The sequence below is a fragment of the Epinephelus fuscoguttatus genome, linkage group LG6 (genome assembly GCF_011397635.1).
Source record: "Epinephelus fuscoguttatus linkage group LG6, E.fuscoguttatus.final_Chr_v1".
Lineage (NCBI taxonomy): Eukaryota > Metazoa > Chordata > Actinopteri > Perciformes > Serranidae > Epinephelus > Epinephelus fuscoguttatus.
The window spans coordinates 44,031,757-44,053,178 of NC_064757.1; the positions used below are offsets into that span (position 1 = coordinate 44,031,757).

Genomic DNA, 21,422 nt, shown 5'->3' on the forward strand with positions numbered 1-21,422 from the left:
CCAGTGGGTGACATTAAGGTGGCTGCGTCCATTATTTTTACAGTCTATGATCACAACCCAAGAAAAGGCAATGGATACAGTAGAGCTAAATGAAGAACTACAAGGTTTTGAGCTGCTGCTTCCTCGTCTTAGTTAACTGTAGTCTACCATGTTTACATGTCCACAAACTAACATGCTCCATAACCATTTTTAAAGGTAATTACACATGTCATTGAACCTAACATCAAAACATCTGGTCTGGACACAACAAGCACTCACAAAGGAATCAGCACCAACTACAGCACCACGATGCTCTTTAATGGCAAACATCTGAAATGTTACAGTTTGTAAAATGCAAGAAGTGAAGAGAGGCTCAAGTGCAGCTTTAAGGCAGCGTGAGGTAAACATGAGTTAAACCCAGTCGGGGTTGTGAAGTGGGTCAAAGGTCAGAGCTGGTTTTCAGTCCTGAATCCCATCATGTAGACAGAAATGTGTCAACCATGAAGCTGAACAAAAGTTGGAAGATAAATCCAGCTCTGAGAACACGACCTTGATCCCTTCAGACACTGTAAACAGAGGTGAGTTCACTGTGACCACACAACAGTCGAGGTCAAAAAACTTTAAAGTAAATACAGCAACATGAGCTGATTTGTTGCACAGACAGAAAAATAAAAAAGTTACCGCCTTCTAAAACAATCAGCCGAAATATAAAATAATTAAAATACTGCTGTTTGTACTACATTTACATCAAGCAGACGCAGTACTGTTATAATACTGCTGAATCAGCTTTCAGCCGATGAAACCTTAATCACAGTTTGATCTGTAATCACAGCTGGTTTTTGTTTCAGCTGATCTCCCGTGGTTTTAACTTTCACCTTGCTGCAGTGATGTCACAGTGTACTCCAGGTGTGTCAGTGCACTGTGACATCACAGCTGGGCGTGATTGCAGGTGAAACAGACTCGTCACCACGGAGGGAAGAGAAACACTCTTTAGCAGTATCTAAAGTGTGCGTATCATCATTTTACAACACATTCTCACTGCGACCTCGTCACATGTCCACGTTTGGTCATGGACTTTCCACGTCAACATACGACGTCCAAGGTACCCTGGGTGTGTTGGTTGTTGACGTTCTGGGACGCCGTGTCAACTTCAGCCTGTTACATGCATTGTCTGTTTTCAAAATACACTTCTGTTTTCACAGGAAATGTACAGTTTACATAGAGTCTCTTTCAAAATAAAAGCACTACATCGGTACAACACGGCAAATTGATGTTTTTTTCCTTCAACGACAAACACACGTGGTTGGGTTCAGGAAAAAAGAACAGGGTTTGGCTTTCAAACACCGGCCTCCTGGGTGAAAGTCTGTGGTTGTTGGACCCATCCCACCCTCTTTCGTCCACCCAACTTGGACTTTTGCCTCATTAACTTATGTTGTCCAGCCACGTTCCCCCTGACACTGCTGGCCGCCATTACAGAATAACAGTGGCCAGTCACGTATCGCGCTGACACAACCATACTGCTTTTTTCGTCGATGTCTGATGCTGGAAGTCAATGACCAAGAGCCGATATTACATGTCTTCAGAGTGACACTAGATTGTTTTTTCAAGCTCTTCATATTAAAGCATTAATACATCTCAGTGATGTCAGTTTAAAACATCTACCGCGTTTAAACTACATATTTACAGTATATTTACAGAAGTGTTATATCATATACTGGTTTCCAGTACATTCAGGCAGCTTCGTCCAGCAGTCTCTGCAGGTTCTTCTGCACCTGGAAAAACAGACGTCATGTGTTATATTAACTGTTAACAGTTACAGAGAAGCAGTCGTTAGATCTCAGGCTCCCTCCAACAAAGCTCATTACATAATACTAGTCCATACCCATTGAGTGCACAGTTACCCACGTACGTTTCACATGGTGTGTGTTTGGGATACAGGTCATAGGAAACTGCAGATTAAATAGTCAACTGAACCCATTAAGAAGAGCAATGTATTCAGACAGAGTGTTTGAAAAACGTGGGACAGACAGAATGACTGACAGACAGTTTCCGTGATTATGTGCAGTATAGTCTGAGTGGGCGGAAGTTCACTGCATAGATCAGCCTCTCATTGGGCGGAACGAGCCACCCGCTGAAGTCCTGCCTTACCACCTCCGGTTGTGTAGCAGTTTTCAACTCGTCCTTTACTAACTTTTGCGGTGTTTGATCTTGCGGGGATGTAGCCATTTTTCTGCCAAGGTTCGCGTTCTGTAGGCGATATTTTTGTGGGCGTGTTACACCAAAACCTGTTTCCCCCCGGCAATATTTGCAAGCGCACCATTGCTGGCACCGCCCAGAACGATTGCGATTGGTTGAAAGAAATACAAGCAGCCGGGGCGTTTTTTTCTCCAATCTTAAAGTGAGAGTCGGCCCAGCCAGACCTTTCTTTTCTTGAGAAAGGTCTGGTGAGCGAGACTATGTACAGCATACCATACCATGACTTAGTCATACCAAACATTAGAAAACAACACCAACATTGGTCCACAGGGGGAGCCACAGCGATCGGTCGCATTTTAGCCATTTTGAAGCATTTTTCTGTTGTTATAGCGCCACCCAGTTGCCAATTAGAGTTAAATTTCTCCAGTCACCTTGAGGCGTCCTGTTCTACATATCTACCAAGTTTAGTAAAAATCCATATGGCGGTTAGGCCTAGATAAGAAATGAGCTCTCTAGCGCCCCCATTTTGTTTGATGGGCTCAATAATGGAGGGGTCCCCTCAGATTATGTGTGGTCATATGCCTACAAAGTTGCGTGGTGATGGGTGAAACCCTTGAGATGTTCTACACCTTTATGTGATGAGCCACGCCCTCCGCAATATTCATTGCCTTATAGAAGCTCAGTTTTAGGAAGTTTTCCAACTTTTGCCAAGAGGGAACTTTAGATATTGGTCCCTAGATTATGTTCACCCAGTTTCATGCAGATCGCTCAAACTTCCTAGGAAGAGATCCATTTGAAGTGTTTTTCAAAAAATTCAAAATGGTGGAAAATCTATATAAGCGGAAGTTATGGGTTCTTGAGGCAAATGTGTTCCTCATGAGGAGAGGCATCTCTGTGCAAAGTTTCATGTCTCTACCACATACAGGGCATGAGATATGCCCATTCAAAGTTTGACATTTCAATGGGTTGCTATAGCGCCCCCCTTTGGCCAATTGATGTAATATTGCTTCATTGGCATCCTCCCATGACCCTCTACCACTGTGCCAAATTTCACATGGATTGACCAAGTCAGTGAGGAGAAAAACAGCCCACTGAGGTTAATTTTTGCTACCTGTGTTATTCATTCATTCATTTCCTAGGAACTCTCCAGACTTGACCTTCCTCATCCTTCCACCAGATGTCCTCAGACTTTCTCCTGCAGCCACCTGCTCACCTGTTCCTCATTCCCCAATCATCCTGCAGTAGTTATACCAGCACATCTTCGTCTGCTCTTTGCTAGGTACTTCTGCATTTGCATCTGAACCTGAACCTGTGCCTGTGTTTATCTGATCTGTATCTGATCTGTTCCTGCCTTTCTTAGTTACCTGTCCCTGACCTGCTCACCTGTCGCATCCCTCTTGGATTTGTTTGTTCAGACTGTCATTCTGCTGCCAACCTGTAACCTGTCCCTGATCTTCACCTCTAGTATATGTCCCTTCATCCGACCCGCTTGCTTTGTGTCTGTCTGCATTTGAGTCCTCCTTCCTCTAGAATAAATATACATTTTCTCATATTAAATTGATTAGGCTTTGATTTGTAATACATAATATTTGCAGCCAGGTTCAGTGTATGCAGAGGTGGACTGTTGCGAGTTCCTTTTCTTATGAAACTGCCGTCACCTGCTGCCGTGTGTTTGTAACAAGACGAGAGTCAGTCTGAAATGTTAATGTAGCTCACACTCACACACGGTGCCGACTGACGGATGAGAAACGAGCTCTTCTTACAGATGACGTCCATGCTTCTCTACGAATAGATCACTGACTATAAATGTTTGATTAACGGCAACGAGCGTCTGGTTACATTTTGTCCTGACGCTTTCTGCTTCTGACACAAAGTGTGATGAAGGGAAAAAACATCCTGGACAAGTTTACCCTCCGTCTAATTTAGTGGAGTTGGGTTTATGAAGTTAAAAATAAAATAAGTCCCTTTGCAGCAGAGTGAACTGAGGGATGCTTTCAACATGATTTAATCACAGTCTTCCGGGGTTTTTGTAAACTTCTGGCTCAAGACAAACTCCGACAAATCTCTGAATTTCCCCCAACACAACTTTTTATGTGTGAAAACTAAACTAAGAAGAATTTTTGAGGGAATTTAGGGACGTTTAAGAGGCAACAGATTTGCGATGCTGGCCAGCTAGGAATGAACTAGCAGCCAGTACAGTCCAGTCCTCTCTGGTCTAGCTAACATTTAGCCGTGTTACTTACTGATCCATTAGAAAGAAAGCTAGCTGGACATGGGTTTTGAAGCCTCTTTGGTCACGGAGCTCCCTCCATCTCTTGAACGCCTGACTGAGGTTTACTCTTGTTTTTCCTCTTCTTTTATCACTCTCCTTTTTGCTCTTCTTTGCCTCCTCACACAGAGGAGCTCCTTTTCTTTTGCTAGGCCGTTTTTCACTTGTCTCCAAACTTTGTCCGTCTGCCATTGTGCTCGTGACTCAACTATCTCATGCCCAACTCCTCATAAGGACCAGCTCCAGTCCCTGATTGGCTGACCGACCAGTTTCACAATACATGACGTGTTTCCTGCTGTAAAGCAGATTTTTTTCTGCGAAATTTCGCCCCTGGTGGCAGAAGCTTATTGCAAAGATTGCAAAGCCACTAAGTAACCTATGTAAACACTGATAGTCTGATTTTACTGTGGACACTACCCTGTGCAACCCACATTATTTTCATCATGATATATTTAGGAAAAGATGCTGTCTGTTGCCTCTTTAACGGAAACAAATTCACCTTTTCTCCTCTTAAATTTAAGCTGGAAGCGCAGAGAGACTGACTGACCTTCTCCAGCTTCATCAGGTTGATGGTCAGTAGTTCAGAGAAAATCTCCGTGTTCACGTCACTCCCTCGCAGAAAGTCATTTCTGAGGGAAAAAACAAACATCGATGGATATAAATGATTAAATATGAATGAAGAGCAAAATCATATAATCTTGTATTTTGCAGTCAGCCGGATCTGATCTATAAAACTGTACATGTCACATTTATGTCATGCACATGTTACTGTTCTTCATTTTGCAATTGGTCCCACACTTAACCCTAAATTTGGGAAATTTGCAGCTGCTGGAAATGTGAAGCAGCTGCCAGCTGAGGTGTTTCAACAAGTAACATAACATATAATAATATTTTTCCCAGCTCAGGTTTTCCAGGTTTGTTTTTCCCTGTCTCTCCAGAACTCTTGTGAACTCACTCCTGGTGGGTGAACTCCGTGATGGAGCCGAGCGTCGTCAGTCTCTGCTCCAATGAGACGATCTTAAAGGCCAGGTAACAGGAAGACAAGACCAGGACACACACCCTGACAGAAACACACACATAAACACACCATCAGTGGGAGGAAGGGAAATACTGGATGGATGAAAAAATGTGAAAACTTTAGAGAAGTGAGTGAACGTGTGAATGAAGGTTAATACGTGTTAATGAGTGCATTTTTAGATTCATCAATAATGTGGACTAAATGTGCAAAATGTTAAATGAAACATTTCATGAATGAATGAATGAATGAATGAATGAATAAATGAATGAAAACACAGTTGGATGAACACATGAAGTGACTGAAATAAAGGTTAATGAATGAATCTATTAATATAAACAAAGAATTATAAAATTGATAGAAGAATCATAGAAGAATGGAATTAACTGATTCATTTTTGGAAAAAATGAATGAATGAATGAATGAATGAATGAATGAATGAATGAATACACAGTTGGATGAACAAGCGGACAAATTAATAAAGACATGATGAGTCACTGAATTCATCATGTGTGCAAGTAAAAGTGATGAAAATTGAAATAAAGATGAATGAATACATCATTAATATACAAATGAATAAATGAATATATGCAACTGAATGGAAGGATGAATGGATGATAAGTGAATAACTGACTGATCAATCTGACAGACGAACAAGAGACTGAATAACTGACGAAAACAACTAGAAGGATCAAATGAAAGAATAAACTAATTTTGGAATGAATGAATGAATGAATGAATGAATACACAGTTGGATGAACAAGTGGACAGATTTATAAAGTAGCTGAATGGAAGGATAATAAGTGAATAACTGATCAAACTGACAGATGAAGGAGAGACTGAATAACTGATTAAAACAGCTAGAATAATCAAATGAAAGAATTAAGTAATTTTGGAATGAATGAATGAATGAATGAGTGAATGAATGAATGAACGAATGAATTAATTAATGAAAACACAGTTGGATGAACACATGAAGTGACTGAAATGAATCTGTTAATATAAACAAATTGTTATAAAATTGATAGAAGAATCATAGCAGAATGGAATTAACTGATTAATTTTTGAAAAAAATGAATGAATGAATGAATGAATGAATGAATGAATACACAATTAGATGAACAAGCGGACAGATTAATAAAGACATGATGAGTCACTGAATTCATCGTGTGTGCAAATAAAAGTGATGAAAATTTAAATAAAGATGAATGAATAAATGAATATGTGTAACTGAATGGAAGGATGAATGGATGATAAGTGAATAACTGACTGATCAAACTAACAGATGAACAAGTGACTGAATAACTGACGAAAACAACTAGAAGAATCAAATGAAAGAATTAAGTAATTTTGGAATGAATGAATGAATGAATGAATGAATGAATGAATGAATGACTCACAGAAACAGGTAGACAAACAGCAGAGTGTTGAGAGAGACTGGTTTCAGAGTTCTGCTGTCGATCACCATCTGTGAACCTGCAAACAGAAAAAAATATTTTTTATAGATCGATAAAATAAACTTCACTTATTATGTAGTAATAATAGTAATAGTAATAATAATATTTTTTGTTTGTTTATATTTTGTTTTATTTTAACTAAAGTTCTGTTTCATTGTGTTGTTCTTTACCATTCCAACATAATAAACCATAAACCCAAATATCGTGGGGTTATAAAAACATTCAGCCTGTCATCTGCTGGACTGTGAGATCAGAATGTAAGGGACAGACTGGATGACTGTTGGATACAAACTTCATAAAGTCCAGTTTGGCTCTTTTCCTGGGTTAAATATGCAGCTGGAGGATTACAGACTGGATCTTGTACTAACACTGCAGACAGGACAATATTCATACCGGTGCAGTGTGTGTCGTGCTGCTTGTTGTCTGAGCTCTGCTGGTTCTGATGCTGGTTCTGATGCTGGTTCTTGACTTTGTGTTGTTGATGGTCTGGATGTTCAGGAGGAGCTGCACCGTCTGTGTGCTTCAACACATCCAGAAACTGAGGAACGGGGAACTCTGCAGAGACGCAGAAAGCACTGTGAATAGAAAGACTTTTATGTGGATAACCAGGGTTCGACCTGACTTTAAGCAGGTATAATCCTGCTGAAGTGCCCTTTAGCCAGACACTGGCTCTATTTGGTATTGTAGGGTCAGCTGGTAAATGAACTCCACTGTGTAACAGGACACAACGGCCTTTTTTTCTTTTCTCTCCTCGTTGTTTAACAGTGGATGATGTCCAGGTGTTACATTACATCCTTCTACCATTCATCTCTGCTCCTGAGCTTTTCACAGGTGTAATGAATTATCCTCGATGCCCACTGCAGCGATGAATGACATAAAGGGGACAGGAGGAAGTGAACAGTATTGGGAACTGTGACGTCACCACTGTATGTTTGTCTTGTGAGCATAATCAGAGGAAGGAGGATGCAAGGGAAATACTAAAAGAAGAAAACTGAATAAAATAAAGAATAAAGATGCAGAAGGGAAATTGAAGTTGTGGATTTTTAAAGCCTGTTGACATGTGTTTGCTAATTCAGTATAAGTTGTTAAAGTTTGCTCACAGCTAAAGGTAAATTTCATGAGTCATGATTGTGGATCCTAAAAAATATGAGGTTGCTTAGTTGGTCAGTCAGTTGGTCGTTTGATTGGTGATACCTGCTATCTTGTCGTAGTCGGGGGTCTGGGAGTCGGAGCTGCTGCTCTCCTCCATCTCCTGCCTCCTCTGCCTCACTGCTCCGTCCAGGTCACAGAAAACACCTGGAAAATTCTACAGACACACAGGAACACACACAGACGACATGTTGACTGGTGGGTGAGTCACATATTGAACACCAGAAATCCAGTTTTCAGTCCTCTTGTTAGCAGGAGGGATAAGGTAAAGAAAAAGCGGAGCAATATCATATAATTATTTCCCATAGAATTAGAGTTTATGTGCAGCTGTAGATTTGTGCAATCGTAACTCCAATCTGACACTCTACGCTCTACACTAACAAGAGGGTGCTGCTGCTCTAAGAAATCGTGTTTTATTTCTACATGAATTCATGAAGGTTAAAGGGACAGTTTAGTTTTTTGAAGTGGGGTTGTATAAGATACTTATCCACAGACAGGATTTTACATTGAATGTAGATGTCAGTCAGCGCACCCCCTGTTTGGAGAAGCAGGCTGAAGTCTGATACTTTAACTGCTATTGGTTTTTTTTGGCTGCTAAAATATGTTTTGTTGTCCACAGCAGTAGATTGCTTACCTTTTTTGTAGGACTCCTGTCTGCTTCTTCAAACACTGTGGACTGCCATCTACTGTAGGTAATATATTTTCTATGGATAAGTACCCCATACAGCCCCACTTAAAAAAACTGAACTATCCCTTTGAGCTCAGCTCTCAGTCTCCTCAGAGTGCTCAAAGTGCGCTGAGTGGTGCTCTGAATAACCAAATGGTACATATATTTAAACAGCGCTTCAAATTAACGAATGGTCCAGGTTATTCCAGAGTGCACTTTGTAGCTTGGAGTGATGCGCAGCTCCAAAGATCAATATGTGGCGAGTGATGCTGATATGAAGAAATAAATGTGTGGAAAACCTGAATAAAATATCTGGGCTGATGATGGAGGTCAAAGAGAAAGACACTGACAAGACAATCACACTAGAATACAGTTTTGTTGGGTGTAAAAAACAAACTGTAGAGTAATATACAACACAGCACATATGTCTGCATCTGCTCCAGCTCATCCGGTGGGATTTCTGTCCATATTTTAAAATAAATTTCCCCATAAATCAAGTATTTTGTTTGCCTTTTACAACTACAGCTCCCATGAGTCACCTCCAGCCTCATGTGATGTGAACAGAATGGAGTAGAAACAACATGCTTGGTTGGTTGGTTGGTTGAAAACAACCCACCATATGATATTATTTTCACCTCTGACTCAGCTATTATTCAGATGTTTGATTCCATAATGTCTCCATCACAGAAGGAAATCTGTTTTGGTGTTCTAGTGATCCTGGTGAGTTTGTGTCTGACCTACCAGAGGAAAGCGAGGCGACAGAGGTGACCTCTGACTTCTGAAGCTGTTCTCAGCTGAGGAGGGGACGGGGCTGCTGCATGGGCTCTTCTCCTGTAAATATAATATACAGTCAGATACAGTTTGTTTTCATGCTCAGAAGTTTTCATTTGGAAAAAAAGCTGGTTGATATCACGAAGACATAAAGTCTGGGCAAACTTCTGACCCAAGTCAGATCTGCAGAGGTGTTTCTACTTTGGTAGTGACATAAAGAACAGAATACAACCTCTAGTAGAACTGCAAACAACACTTTACATTCATCTCAGCAAGCTTTTGTTTTAAGTGAATAATTAGTACCCATACACTGGTTTGACAGTAGAGAACAAAGCACAGTAGCTTATTAAAGATAGTTTTAACAAGCTCAAAGCTTTAAGGGAAAATTCAATTTCAGGATTTTAAAGGACTAAAATCTGTAGGTCAATTTCAGTCAAGTCACCAAACATAAATGTTGGCATGGTTGGTACGTGTCTGCAAACCACAAACACGTATCATATCAGCATTCCATCGCTGTTTTTCCAGCTGGATCGTGCCACGAAAAGCATTTGTTTTATACCAAGATATTGCTGCCTTTCCAACAGGGTTTATGCTCCAAAATTGGGTCTTTGAAGCAAAAACATGATCTTTCCCTTAGCCTAACTAAGTGGTTTGGGCCTAAACATAAACACACGTTATGATAGCGTTGTTAAGATGTTAAGTTTATCCTCTACAGAATAACATGCAAATGTAACATATCCGTAGTTTGCAGAAATGTACAATGCCAACATCAGGAATGTCTAACTGGGCCTTGTAGGGCACAGTCAGTGCTTCCTGATCAGCATGACCTTCTAAAAAAGGCACTTAAAATCATTCATTCAAAACAAAAACAACCTTTAAGGAACTAAGACGAGCAGCCTTGATTTTTCCTGTGTTTGATAAAACAAAAAGGTCAAATGATCTGATGATGATGGTCTTTTTCTTTTTCATAATACAGGTTTTCTACCCGGCTAACAAAGAGATAAGCCTGCATGAGGGGAGTCTGTCCTACCTCCAGATGAAGACAGATGGACATCAAGAACTTGTAGGTGTTGTCTCTGGACAGAAAGGACACGAAGACGTACTGCAACAAAACACAGGAAGAAGTTTTCCAGGTTTTAATTTTGTTGTCTTTGTTGTTGTTGTTGTTGTTGTTGTTGTGACAGGTATTTGAGGCTAACAGTGCTGACTGACCAAAATGAGGTCTGGTAAGTCACCAGCAAACAAAGGCAGATACTTCAGCTACCTGGATTGTGTAGGAATAATTCATGTGTGAGCAATAAAGAGAAAGTAAGTCTTCCTTCTTCTCACCCTGTCGTTAGCGGTGGCGATCACCAGAGCATTTGGCAGCAGGATGGCAGTTTTGGTCTTCTTGATGTGTGTGACAGACATCACTGGGATGGCAATCTGAGGCGGAGAAACACCAGTGATGAACAGGTGAGCCCTGCAGGGACGAGTTTACCCTCTGATGGTAAAGAATCACTCAAGAAGTGGTGGGTACAGAAGCTGTGAGACCTCATGTGTGAGCAATGTGTAAAGTGTGCGGCCATGTTGGCAGGGGGACTCCTGGAAAGGGGATATCTGGAACTTAACAGACCCTCCCAGTAAATGTTGCACCTCAGTAAAGAAGTGATGACACAAGTTTATTACATCACATCAGCAAAACACAGACTTTGTGTAAGACTGTGGAAAAGTGGAAACATGAGACCTGAGTGAGACAGTCTGAGGACTCTGTGCCAAAGACCTCTGGGATGGAAAACTGAGATTACTTTTAATAATAATTCGTAGGATATCATCAAACTGTTAGATGGTTAAGGATAAGTTCTGAAGTGTAAAGGACTACATCATCAGTATAGGACATGATGCACTAACGCCCTGTAACCTAATTTACAAGGCGTTTGACTAAGTGTTTGCCCTATAAAATGAGACATGCTAAATTCTGCTGACGGCAATATCTGCAGCTGTATCCACAGCCGCTAACGTGACCAGCAAGCATGCTACCAAGCAGCCAGAACAACTGTGGACGTAATAACTGTGCACGGGGCAGTAACGAAGTCTGAACACCGGTGGTCATCTGGAGACGCATGATAGGCACAGGTGTGAACAGCGATGTGTCTCTGCTGTCCACTTGTGATCGGATCACCGAAACTCATGTTATCACCAGATCTAAACAAGGCCTCTGTCCCAGTTCACGGTACCTTCGTGTCTTTGCCAAACACCTTGGAGTGGAAGCAGATCCAGTGGTCAGAGACAAACATCCGTCCCTGGTAGAGGATGTCTTTCTGCAGAGCACAGGTGTAACCTGACAAACAGGTACAAAGCATCAGGTTACTGACGGGAATCTACAAAAAGTCTTATTTCTTTTAAGTTTGAGTTTAGTGGGAAAAAAGATAGGAATGACAGAAAGTGTTGGCGTCCAACAAAACAGCCACCAAAAACTCTTTCAGTGCACAACCATGTGAACCTTTGCTTTAAATCATTATCTGGTGTTTAACAGAAAGCTGGCAGGTATCAAATGTTCAGCTATTATCTCATCCCTCATCCAGTATTTAAGGTGGAGCGGACAGCTGTGATCAGTAAAGACTCACTCTGTCTGAGCTGTTCCTCTTTGCTGATCTCCTTAAATATTTTATGGTACTGGCAGTTGCTCTTCGAAAGCTGAAACACAACACAACACACACACACACACACACACACACAGTTAAAATACAAGAACATGCTTACAAATTTAATCAGAAGTCGCATCATTATCAGTTGAAGTAAAGCATTGATAGATTACCACCCTGCAGTTGTATGACTCCGCCCACCAGTCATGTTTCTCTTACAGTTTGCATCCATGTCAGTGAAAACATGGATGCTTCACATCTATACAATCAGCACAGTTTCAAGATTAGAGTCACCAATTCAGTATCTGACCAAATGTCTCCCCTTCTGTTCCTGAGATATGACTCTGAATAACGGCCAGAAAAGTGCTTTATGCTGAACATTATGATGTCACACTGAAGATGACCTTTGACCTTTTGGGTATGAAATATCATCACTTCATCTTTTTTTCCTGTTAGACATTTGTGTGAAATTTTGTCATAATTAGCGTATGAATTCTTGAGTTATGGCCAAGAACATATTTTGTGAGGTCAAACTGACCTTGACCTTTGACCTTCAACCACAGAAATCTAATCAGCTTATTCTTTGGTCCAAGTGGACATTTGTGTCAGATTTAAAGAACTTCCTTTAAAGTGTTCTTGAGATATCATGTTCCCGAGAACGAGACAGATGCAAGGTTGTGTTAACCTTGACCTTTGACCACCAAAATCCGATCTGTTCATTGTTGAGTTCAAATGAAAAGTTGTGCCAAATTTGAAAAACAATTCCCAGCGGTGTTCTTGAGATATTGCATTCACAAAAATAAGACAGACAAGGTCAGTGACAGTGGCTTTGACCATCAAAATCTAACCAGTTCATCTCTGAGTCCAAGTAAATGTTTGTGCCAAATTTGAAGAATTACCCTCACACTGTTCTTGAGATATTGCATTCATGAGAATGAGGTGGATGCAAGGCCACAGTGACCTTGACCTCTGATACTCAACGACCAAAATCTAAATACTTTATTTTATAAAGTGAAGAAATTCCCTCAAGCTCTTCTTGAGATATCACATTCATGAGAATGAGACAAACAAGGTCACAGCGACCTTGACCTTTGACCCTTGACCACCAAAAACGAATCAGTTCATCATTGAGTCCATGTGGTGCCAATTTGTGCCAAATGTGAAGAAACCACCTTGAGGCGTTCTGAAGATATCACGTTCACATGGAACTGATGGACGGACAACCTGGAAACAAAATGCTTTCAGCCACGGCTCTGCCGGCCCGCAGGCATAAAACTGGGTCAGCAGGACTGATATCTGCTATCACTCACCATCTGAGATTTGTCCCCGTGCTGTAATGACGTTTATAGGTGTGATAAAATATGTATTAGAGTTGAGTTAAGGAACGCTCACCTGGCTGTAGTGAGACTTCTTCCTCTCTATCTTGGAGTCTGCATCGGTCTGGACCTGAGTCAGCAGAGAGTGATCGAAGGTCTTTGATCTGCAGACAAAACACAATAAAGGATTATATAATATTAAATTACAGCTTACATGACTGTCTGCTTTATATAACACTGATACAGCACTGTTTATTAGAGGTGACCAGGTAAAATTACATAAATTACAACGAGTTAATCGGTATTATAATAAAATTAAAGAATAAAATACACCTTATCTGTCCCGGACTAGTTGGTAACCACTGTTCTGCACATGCTCGAAAATAACATCCTTGACTTTTCTGTGATTTATTTCTGTTACTTATCAGTCGGTAAGTTAGGTTAGGTAGTTAGGTAGTTAGTTTACCTGACTAATGCTGGCTTCCTCCGGCCTGACAGCTCCGGATCAACGGCCTGCAGAGGTTCACCCACCATCCTCTCATACCTCTGCCGCTCCTCCATGTTCTCTAGATCTGAACTGCAGACAGCAAGAAAAGTACTGTCAGACAAAACGAGAAAATGATCCAAAATACTTCAGCGGCAGGCAGCTTCAACAAATAGAGCAGATCAAGGTGGAATGATGTTTAATGTGCAAACAGCAAGAGTGAGTCTGGATTTAAATCCACTTCATTTCCACTTAATGATTCATCAGACAAAATCAGAGTCATTAAAACTCAGCTGAAGCTTGTGAAGTTTAACAGTGAGATATCTGCTGCTTATTAAATGACCATAGTCTTGAGCAACTGTACTGAGACATACCATAATACTAAAAACAAGTATCTGGGTCCTTCTTAGAGTCTGACTGACACTGGCTGATACTAATATAGATGTTTAAGGGCTGCAAAAACATCAAACTATTCTATGTTGTTTTATTTATTCACAAGGACGACGCGCATGAATCAGCATTTCTGTAACTGTGTCAGTGTGTTGGCCAGCTGGTTAGTTTTTCAGCAACAAAATAAGCACTGTCATGACAGAGCACAAACCATGCAGAGAAACAGGAAACAACATTGGTACAATGACACAACAACTATCACCACTATCGATATATGCACAAGCACAAGCACAAGCAAGGACGTAGTGTAGGTTTTATTAACACATTGTGTTGGACGGAGTAGAAATTTTGTGCATCAGATACTAAACTTTCTGCATTCTGCTGAATTTCTAAGCCACATTTTTTGCCTTTTCTGCATAAGAAAATGTCTATAATTCCAAAATAAAAGTCCTCTGCTACTTTCATGTTTTTACTAGAGAGACAAACGAACATGTTTTAAATACTGAGGGCGGTCAAAGCCAACATCTGTACTGTATGTGGCCTCCACATCAGCTGCACTGTGATGGGCCCAAAATAGACACCTCACTTGGGTAAACCCACCCATGTGGGCAATTGGCATGGAGTCAACATGAAGCCCGTAAACAGTCCCATGTAGGGCCCATTTTTCAGCTCATGTACCCACATGGGCCCTGCATACACATGTTGGCTGGGGCATGTCCCCTGAAATCTACGCCTATGCATGCGAGCAGCACAAAGCAACAAACACAGCCAAGTAAAACTGATCTTATAATGATGAAAACTGTGTGTGTGTGTCTGTTCCATGTTTTTCTCCTCACTGACTTGGTCAATCCATGTGAAATTTGGCACAGTGGTAGAGGGTCATGGGAGGATGCCAATGAAGCAATATTACATCAATTGGCCAAAGGGGGGCGCTATAGCAACCCATTGAAATGTCAAACTTTGAATGGGCATATCTCATGCCCCGTATGTGGTAGAGACATGAAACTTTGCACAGAGATGCCTCTCCTCATGAGGAACACATTTGCCTCAAGAACCCATAACTTCCACTTATATAGATTTTCCACCATTTTGAATTTTTTGAAAAACACTTCAAATGGATCTCTTCCTAGGAAGTTTGAGCGATCTGCATGAAACTGGGTGAACATAATCTAGGGAGCAATATCTAAAGTTCCCTCTTGGCAAAAGTTGGAAAACTTCCTAAAACTGAGCTTCTATAAGGCAATGAATATTGCGGAGGGCGTGGCTCATCACATAAAGGTGTAGAACATCTCAAGGGTTTCACCCATCACCACACAACTTTGTAGGCATATGACCACACATAATCTGAGGGGACCCCTCCATTATTGAGCCCATCAAACAAAATGGGGGCGCTAGAGAGCTCATTTCTTATCTAGGCCTAACCGCCATATGGATTTTTACTAAACTTGGTAGATATGTAGAACAGGACGCCTCAAGGTGACTGGAGAAATTTAACTCTAATTGGCAACTGGGTGGTGCTATAACAACAGAAAAATGCTTCAAAATGGCTAAAATGCGACCGATCGCTGTGGCTCCCCCTGTGGACCAATGTTGGTGTTGTTTTCTAATGTTTGGTATGACTAAGTCATGGTATGGTATGCTGTACATAATCACGGAAACTGTCAGTGTGTCATTCTGTCAGTCAGTCATTCTGTCTGTCCCACGTTTTTCTACTCACTGACGTGGTCAATCTATGTGAAACTGCACATAGGCATTGAGGACTGGCATAGGTAGAAGGTGACAAAGCTACCAATGGCTATGGACTAGTTATAACCAGTTTTGCCTTTTCTGCATCAGTTTATGGTGTAAATGTCTTTAATTTTATAAAAAATAAATGTCCTCTGCTACTTTAATGTTTTTATTTCTCGTGTTTCTCAAGGCATCTATTGCACGTCTGTCTGTCCTGGAAGAGGGATCCCTCCTCACATGCTCTTTCTGAGGTTTCTACCATATTTTTCCCCGTTAAAGCAGAAGTTGGGAGTTTTTCCTTATCCGCTGTGAGGGTCGAAGGACAGCGGGATGCTGTATGCTGTAAAGCCCTTAAACACTGCAAAGTAACACTGATTATAACCAATGTTTTTTGACACATGCAGACATGCAGAGCGGCCGCAAGACATCAATGAAATATACTAATTTAAAAGCTGGTCTTGATTAAATGTTAAATAACATAGTTAGTAAGATGACAATATCATGCAACATGCACACGGCCCATGCGGTAAAGTTGCTTCACCAGGAAGCATCACATACTTAATTTTCTGCTTTCTGTTGAATTTATTTCTAAGCCATGCCCTCTGTGCATTAATCTATGGTGTCAGTGTCTTTAATTCCAACACAAAAGTCCTCTGCTACTTTTATGTGTTTGCTGGGGGAGACAAACATGTTCTAACATGTTATAAATATTGAGGGGGGCGTGTCCTCTGTGTCCCACCCCCCAAATCCTTGCCTTTGCTTTCACACAACACAAAGCAACAAGCAAAGGAACACTGAAACATGCAGACATGCAGAGCGGCCACAAGACATAAATAAAACACAGTAATCGTAACATTAATCTTGATTAAATGTTAAATGATATAGTTGGTAAAATGGCGATATCATGCAACATGCACGTGACAAGACACACAACTAGAGAAGATCATACGAACATTTGTGATAATAATTCTTTGAATGTGAATGAACTGAGTGTAACTTTTTTTAACCTGTCATTGTTCTCAGCCGGACAAACTATGTAACGTGACCTCTGTTTCTCAGTGACCTTAAACATATCTGACTTATATCTGTCAGTTATCAGTCAACAGAGTGTAAACACAGATAAGGACTCATTTTGTCTTTGATAAGCTAATAACCTGTGTGTACTTATGAATAACTGTGTTTTTACTTTTGATAGAAAAAAGGAACCAAGACGAGATCTCATTTCACAAGTTGCTTGTTTCATCTGACAAACAGCCCAAAATTGAAATATGACCCATTATTACTCAGTGATATATGACACAGGAGGAAGCACATTTTAGAAGGTGAAGCCAGGAAATACATTTTAAACTTTCTGTCAGTCAACTGATCCATTAGCTGATAGCAGCATGCAAATACTACTTCTAATAAAAACACTATTAATACTAATAAAACAACTGGCACCAGTATCTCCAGTTCGTGGCTTTAGACACATCTGATCTCTGACTGTCTGCAGTCACAAACTCACTGATAATCTCTGTCCTCATGCTTTGCAGTTCCTCTGTTACACTTCCTGGTGTCTTCCTGCGATGACTGCTGGTTCACACACTGTTCTGTCATCACGCTCGACACTTTCTAACCGACCAAACACACGTCTGTCCTTCTGTCCTGCGGAGCCGTCCTGCCTGAGAGCTGAGAGGTGCAGTGACCCCGCAGCCTGATCCTCTGCTCCCTCACCTGCCTGTGGGCGTGTCGGCTGGGCCTCCTGAGCTCACATGTCCCAGCCTATCAGACAGCAGGACGGTGTGTGTGTGTGTGTGTGTGTGTGTGTGTGTGTGTGTGTGTGTGTGTGTGTGTGGATTTGAACCTTTGGTCAGTGACATGTTACCCAGCTCTGTCCTGTTTGTTGTTTGCTCTCGTCTATGTTGCATTAAAATCTTGTCTTATTCTTCTCTATTTGACTCTGTTCACATAAAATCATGGTGGACAGAAGAAGCTGAGATATTTGGTGTCAGTGGGAACATGTAAGTTCCCTTGCGGCTCTCTGGATCATTTTACACAGGAACAAGTCTTTCTTCTCTTTTGTTCCTTTTTTTTTTACTTTTCATTGCTGCACAAACAGGATGAAATCTGATCAGTTCCCCTTTGTTGATATTACATTTTATTATTTATTAAATTTTTTTTTACTGTATGGACAAAGATAGGGCAGGAGGGTCAGGTGGAGGAAACACCTGCTGTAGCACATTCATTCAAACTGACTGTAGTTCAGTGGACTGACATAGAGAGTAACATGTTTGTGTAAAGGCCCTGACACACCAAGCCGACGGTCGGCCATCAACCAAAGTCGGGCCGTCGGTGAGCGTCTGTCACCCTAGTTTTTGTGGTGTGTCCCGCACCGTCGGCACTTCGGCGTCGGCAGCTTTTCGGACAATTGAGCATGTTGAATCGGCGGCGGAGCTTGTCGGTGAGAGAGATCACTCTGATTGGCTGTTCAGGTTTTATTTCCTCGCCCCTGTAGCGAGTGAATCTGCCTGTAGTGAAACCGGGGCTAACCGGTGCTTCCTCCTCAGGCTCCACTTCACTCAGCTGCCCCACAGACCCGCTGCTTCTTCACACTTTAACCTCCTAAAGTGGGAAGAAGCAGCGGGTTTATCGGGCAGCTGAGTGAAGTGGAGCCTGCGGAGGAAACACCGGGACCGTCTGGATGTAATAGTCCGTGGAGGTGCTGCGGTGCTCAGCTGCACAGATAGGAAACCCCTCGGCTGACAGGATGTACCACTCTCTCACTCCGCTCTCTCTCACGCAGGCGCAGAACGTACATGCTGCTTGGCCATCGGATGTAGTCCGTGTAGTGTGTTCAGATGCAACTGACACAGGGCGACGTGAGGCAACGTAGACGACGCAACAGTTGGCTTTCGTCACCGCTAGTTCTTTGATGTTGGTTTGGTGTGTCAGCACCTTTAAAGTCTCCAGACTCTCTGCAAAAATCTTGCAATGACAGTTCTTTGTATATATCATGGTGGACAGGCAATTTATGTTTTCTCCATTTGCTTTCCGCTCTGCAACATTCACACGTCAGTTTGCAGCGCTTAGACTGAATAGTGGATATACATCTGTCCTCATCCTCCTCGGCCTATGTGCGGCCTTCGACACTGTTGACTGCAATCTTTTACTGCGCTGTCTTGAGAAAAGGGTCGGCCTGCCTGTTACAGTTCTGACCTGGTTCACTGTGACCTCATCACACATTGATGTTTGGTCATGGCCTTCCCACGTCCAGATACTGGGTGTGTTGGTTGTTGACGTTTTGGGACGCCGTGTCAACATCAGCCTGTTACATGTTACGTCTTTTTTCAAAATACACTTCTATTTTCACAGGAAATGTACAGTTTGCATACAGTCTCTTTCAAAATAAAAGCACTACGTCGGTAGACCACGGATATTTTTTTCCTCCAACAACAAACGCACGTGATCATGTTTAGGAAAAACAGAAAGGGTTCGGCTGCAAAATCTTACAGAAAGTCAACACCAGCCTCCAAAGCTTGTATTTTATATCAGCAATATTTTATATATATATGTTTAACTATTTTTGAGGGCTTTAATGCATGAATGAAATGACACATTATTAGATCCACGGCTTGTATTACTACTACTATGATTATTATGAATTTGATCATTATTATTATTGTGGTGTCTGTTCTTATTTCTAAATTAAATGTAATATCAATATTCTATTCCTAACAACACCACTGGACCCAGCTATTAACCCACTTCTGTGTGTGTGTGTGTGTGTGTGTGTGTGTGTGTGTGTGTGTGTGTGTGTGTGTGTGTGTGTGTGTAATCTGAGCTGACTGATATCAGGTAAGAGTCACTAGGTCACAGTGACAGTCAACAAACAACAAAGTTTTTCTCGGAAACATGACACATAAATACACTTTCTTGACGAACACACACACACACACACACACACGCACACAGCCTAGTGTGTGCTTATACATAAACACACATACACAGCTACACTTCAATACCTGTTAGGACCCTCACTTGCCTGTAAACATTAAAGGAATAGTTCAACATTTTGAGAGATATTCTCAGAGTGAAATGTCTGTGTGTTAAAGGGATCGTTCTGATTTTTTACAAGTGGGTTTGTATGGGGTACTTATCCATAGTCAGTGTATTACCTACAGTAGGTGTGTGTCACCCACAGTTTGGACTAACAGGCAGGAGCTAAGCAATGTACAGCTGTCGACAGTGCAGCAGTATGTGCTATACTGAGAGTTTTTTCACTGCTTTCCCTCTCCATCAGACAGCCTGTTCTAATGGAGAAGCCATTAATATCTTCACTTCTGCATCTATACTCTTTTGGCTCGCTGAATCCACTGGTCTACTGCTGCTTCAGTCAGCTATAGTTAGTTTGTATAATTAGTTTGACTTTGGTGAGTCCTAACTAACTCTTTTAAATGCAGAAGTCAGACAATAAGACAAACAAACTAACTGGTCGAGGCAGTGGTAGATCAACAGCTCCTGTGATCGGTAATGTTAAATCACTAATTTCCTCAATGGAGTCTGGCTTTGAAGAGAGCATACAGTAGGTAACAGCTTTATTTCGCTGTCTGAAATCACTGACTGAAAGTAAAGCCCAGAAAATAGATTTTTTTTAGGTGGGACATTGTTTTTTTTAGCCAATATCGGCTTTAAAATGAGCTATCAGAATCAATAATGAATGGCTTTTTAAATACAGTGAACAGTACTTTAGTTCATGTCTCCATCTGCTGGTGGGCCGTCATGATAAGAGTATACATGCATAATACGACATTAATTCCGCTACAGAAGAGACTTGATGATCACTAACATTAGGTGGGGAAAAGTGGATATATTTATATCGGTATTGGTTAAGGGACAAATAAGTTTTTACATATCAGCATATTGGATGTCTGCAAAGAATCCAACATCATGCATCCATAAACAAAGCATAAAATGGAAAGTACAACTAAATCCAAATTATTCTTGTACAGTAGGAACCTTTAGAGTCTGAACCCTCCAACAGGAGGAGAGAACCAGATAAAACTAACTGACAGATGTTTGTAATATTTGTTTTGTCGTCAGGTCAATTTCTGTACTGACTGCCAAACTGGCACGTCTCCATTAGGGATTGTACACACACACACACACACACACACACACACACACACACGCTGCACTTTGAAATGCAAACAGTGATGAGCTGCCAAATCTTTTTTGTTCTACTTCCAAATGTGCTAACTTGTCATTTTTCGGTTTTTCTCATCTCCATCAATAGTTTAAAATTAACAGTTGTTGTCAGTCTACTCATATAGAATCCGGGAATGAGTCCTAAAACCCGGAAATGAGTTCGCATTTTCCCACTCTTGGTTCCCTCGTCTCA

The 21,422-nt window shown here is 41.2% G+C and overlaps 1 protein-coding gene across 1 annotated transcript; it reads right to left on the reverse strand.

The window, feature by feature from the left end:
• Positions 1-289: 289 nt before the first annotated feature.
• On the reverse strand, positions 290-17,765 carry LOC125890829 (GRAM domain-containing protein 2B). Its single transcript, XM_049579648.1, has 14 exons — positions 17,550-17,765; positions 13,910-14,020; positions 13,520-13,607; positions 12,110-12,179; positions 11,720-11,823; positions 10,833-10,928; positions 10,534-10,605; positions 9,474-9,563; positions 8,111-8,222; positions 7,310-7,471; positions 6,860-6,935; positions 5,400-5,504; positions 4,992-5,073; positions 290-1,751 (listed from the first exon to the last, which is right to left on the reverse strand). Exons 1-14 carry the CDS (start codon positions 17,639-17,641, stop codon positions 1,710-1,712), a joined length of 1,302 nt encoding a protein of 433 aa, XP_049435605.1. The 5' UTR covers positions 17,642-17,765; the 3' UTR covers positions 290-1,709.
• Positions 17,766-21,422: the final 3,657 nt, after the last annotated feature.

Excerpts from the sequence above, each read along its gene's own strand:
- LOC125890829 (XM_049579648.1), bottom strand. The coding sequence starts at position 17,641 with ATGACAGAACAGTGTGTGAACCAGCAGTCATCGCAGGAAGACACCAGG. Across the intron at positions 14,021-17,549 it reads CATGAGGACAGAGATTATCA|TTCAGATCTAGAGAACATGG; the intron begins GTGAGTTTGTGA and ends TGCTGTCTGCAG. Across the intron at positions 5,074-5,399 it reads ACGGAGTTCACCCACCAGGA|AAATGACTTTCTGCGAGGGA; the intron begins GTGAGTTCACAA and ends TTTTTCCCTCAG.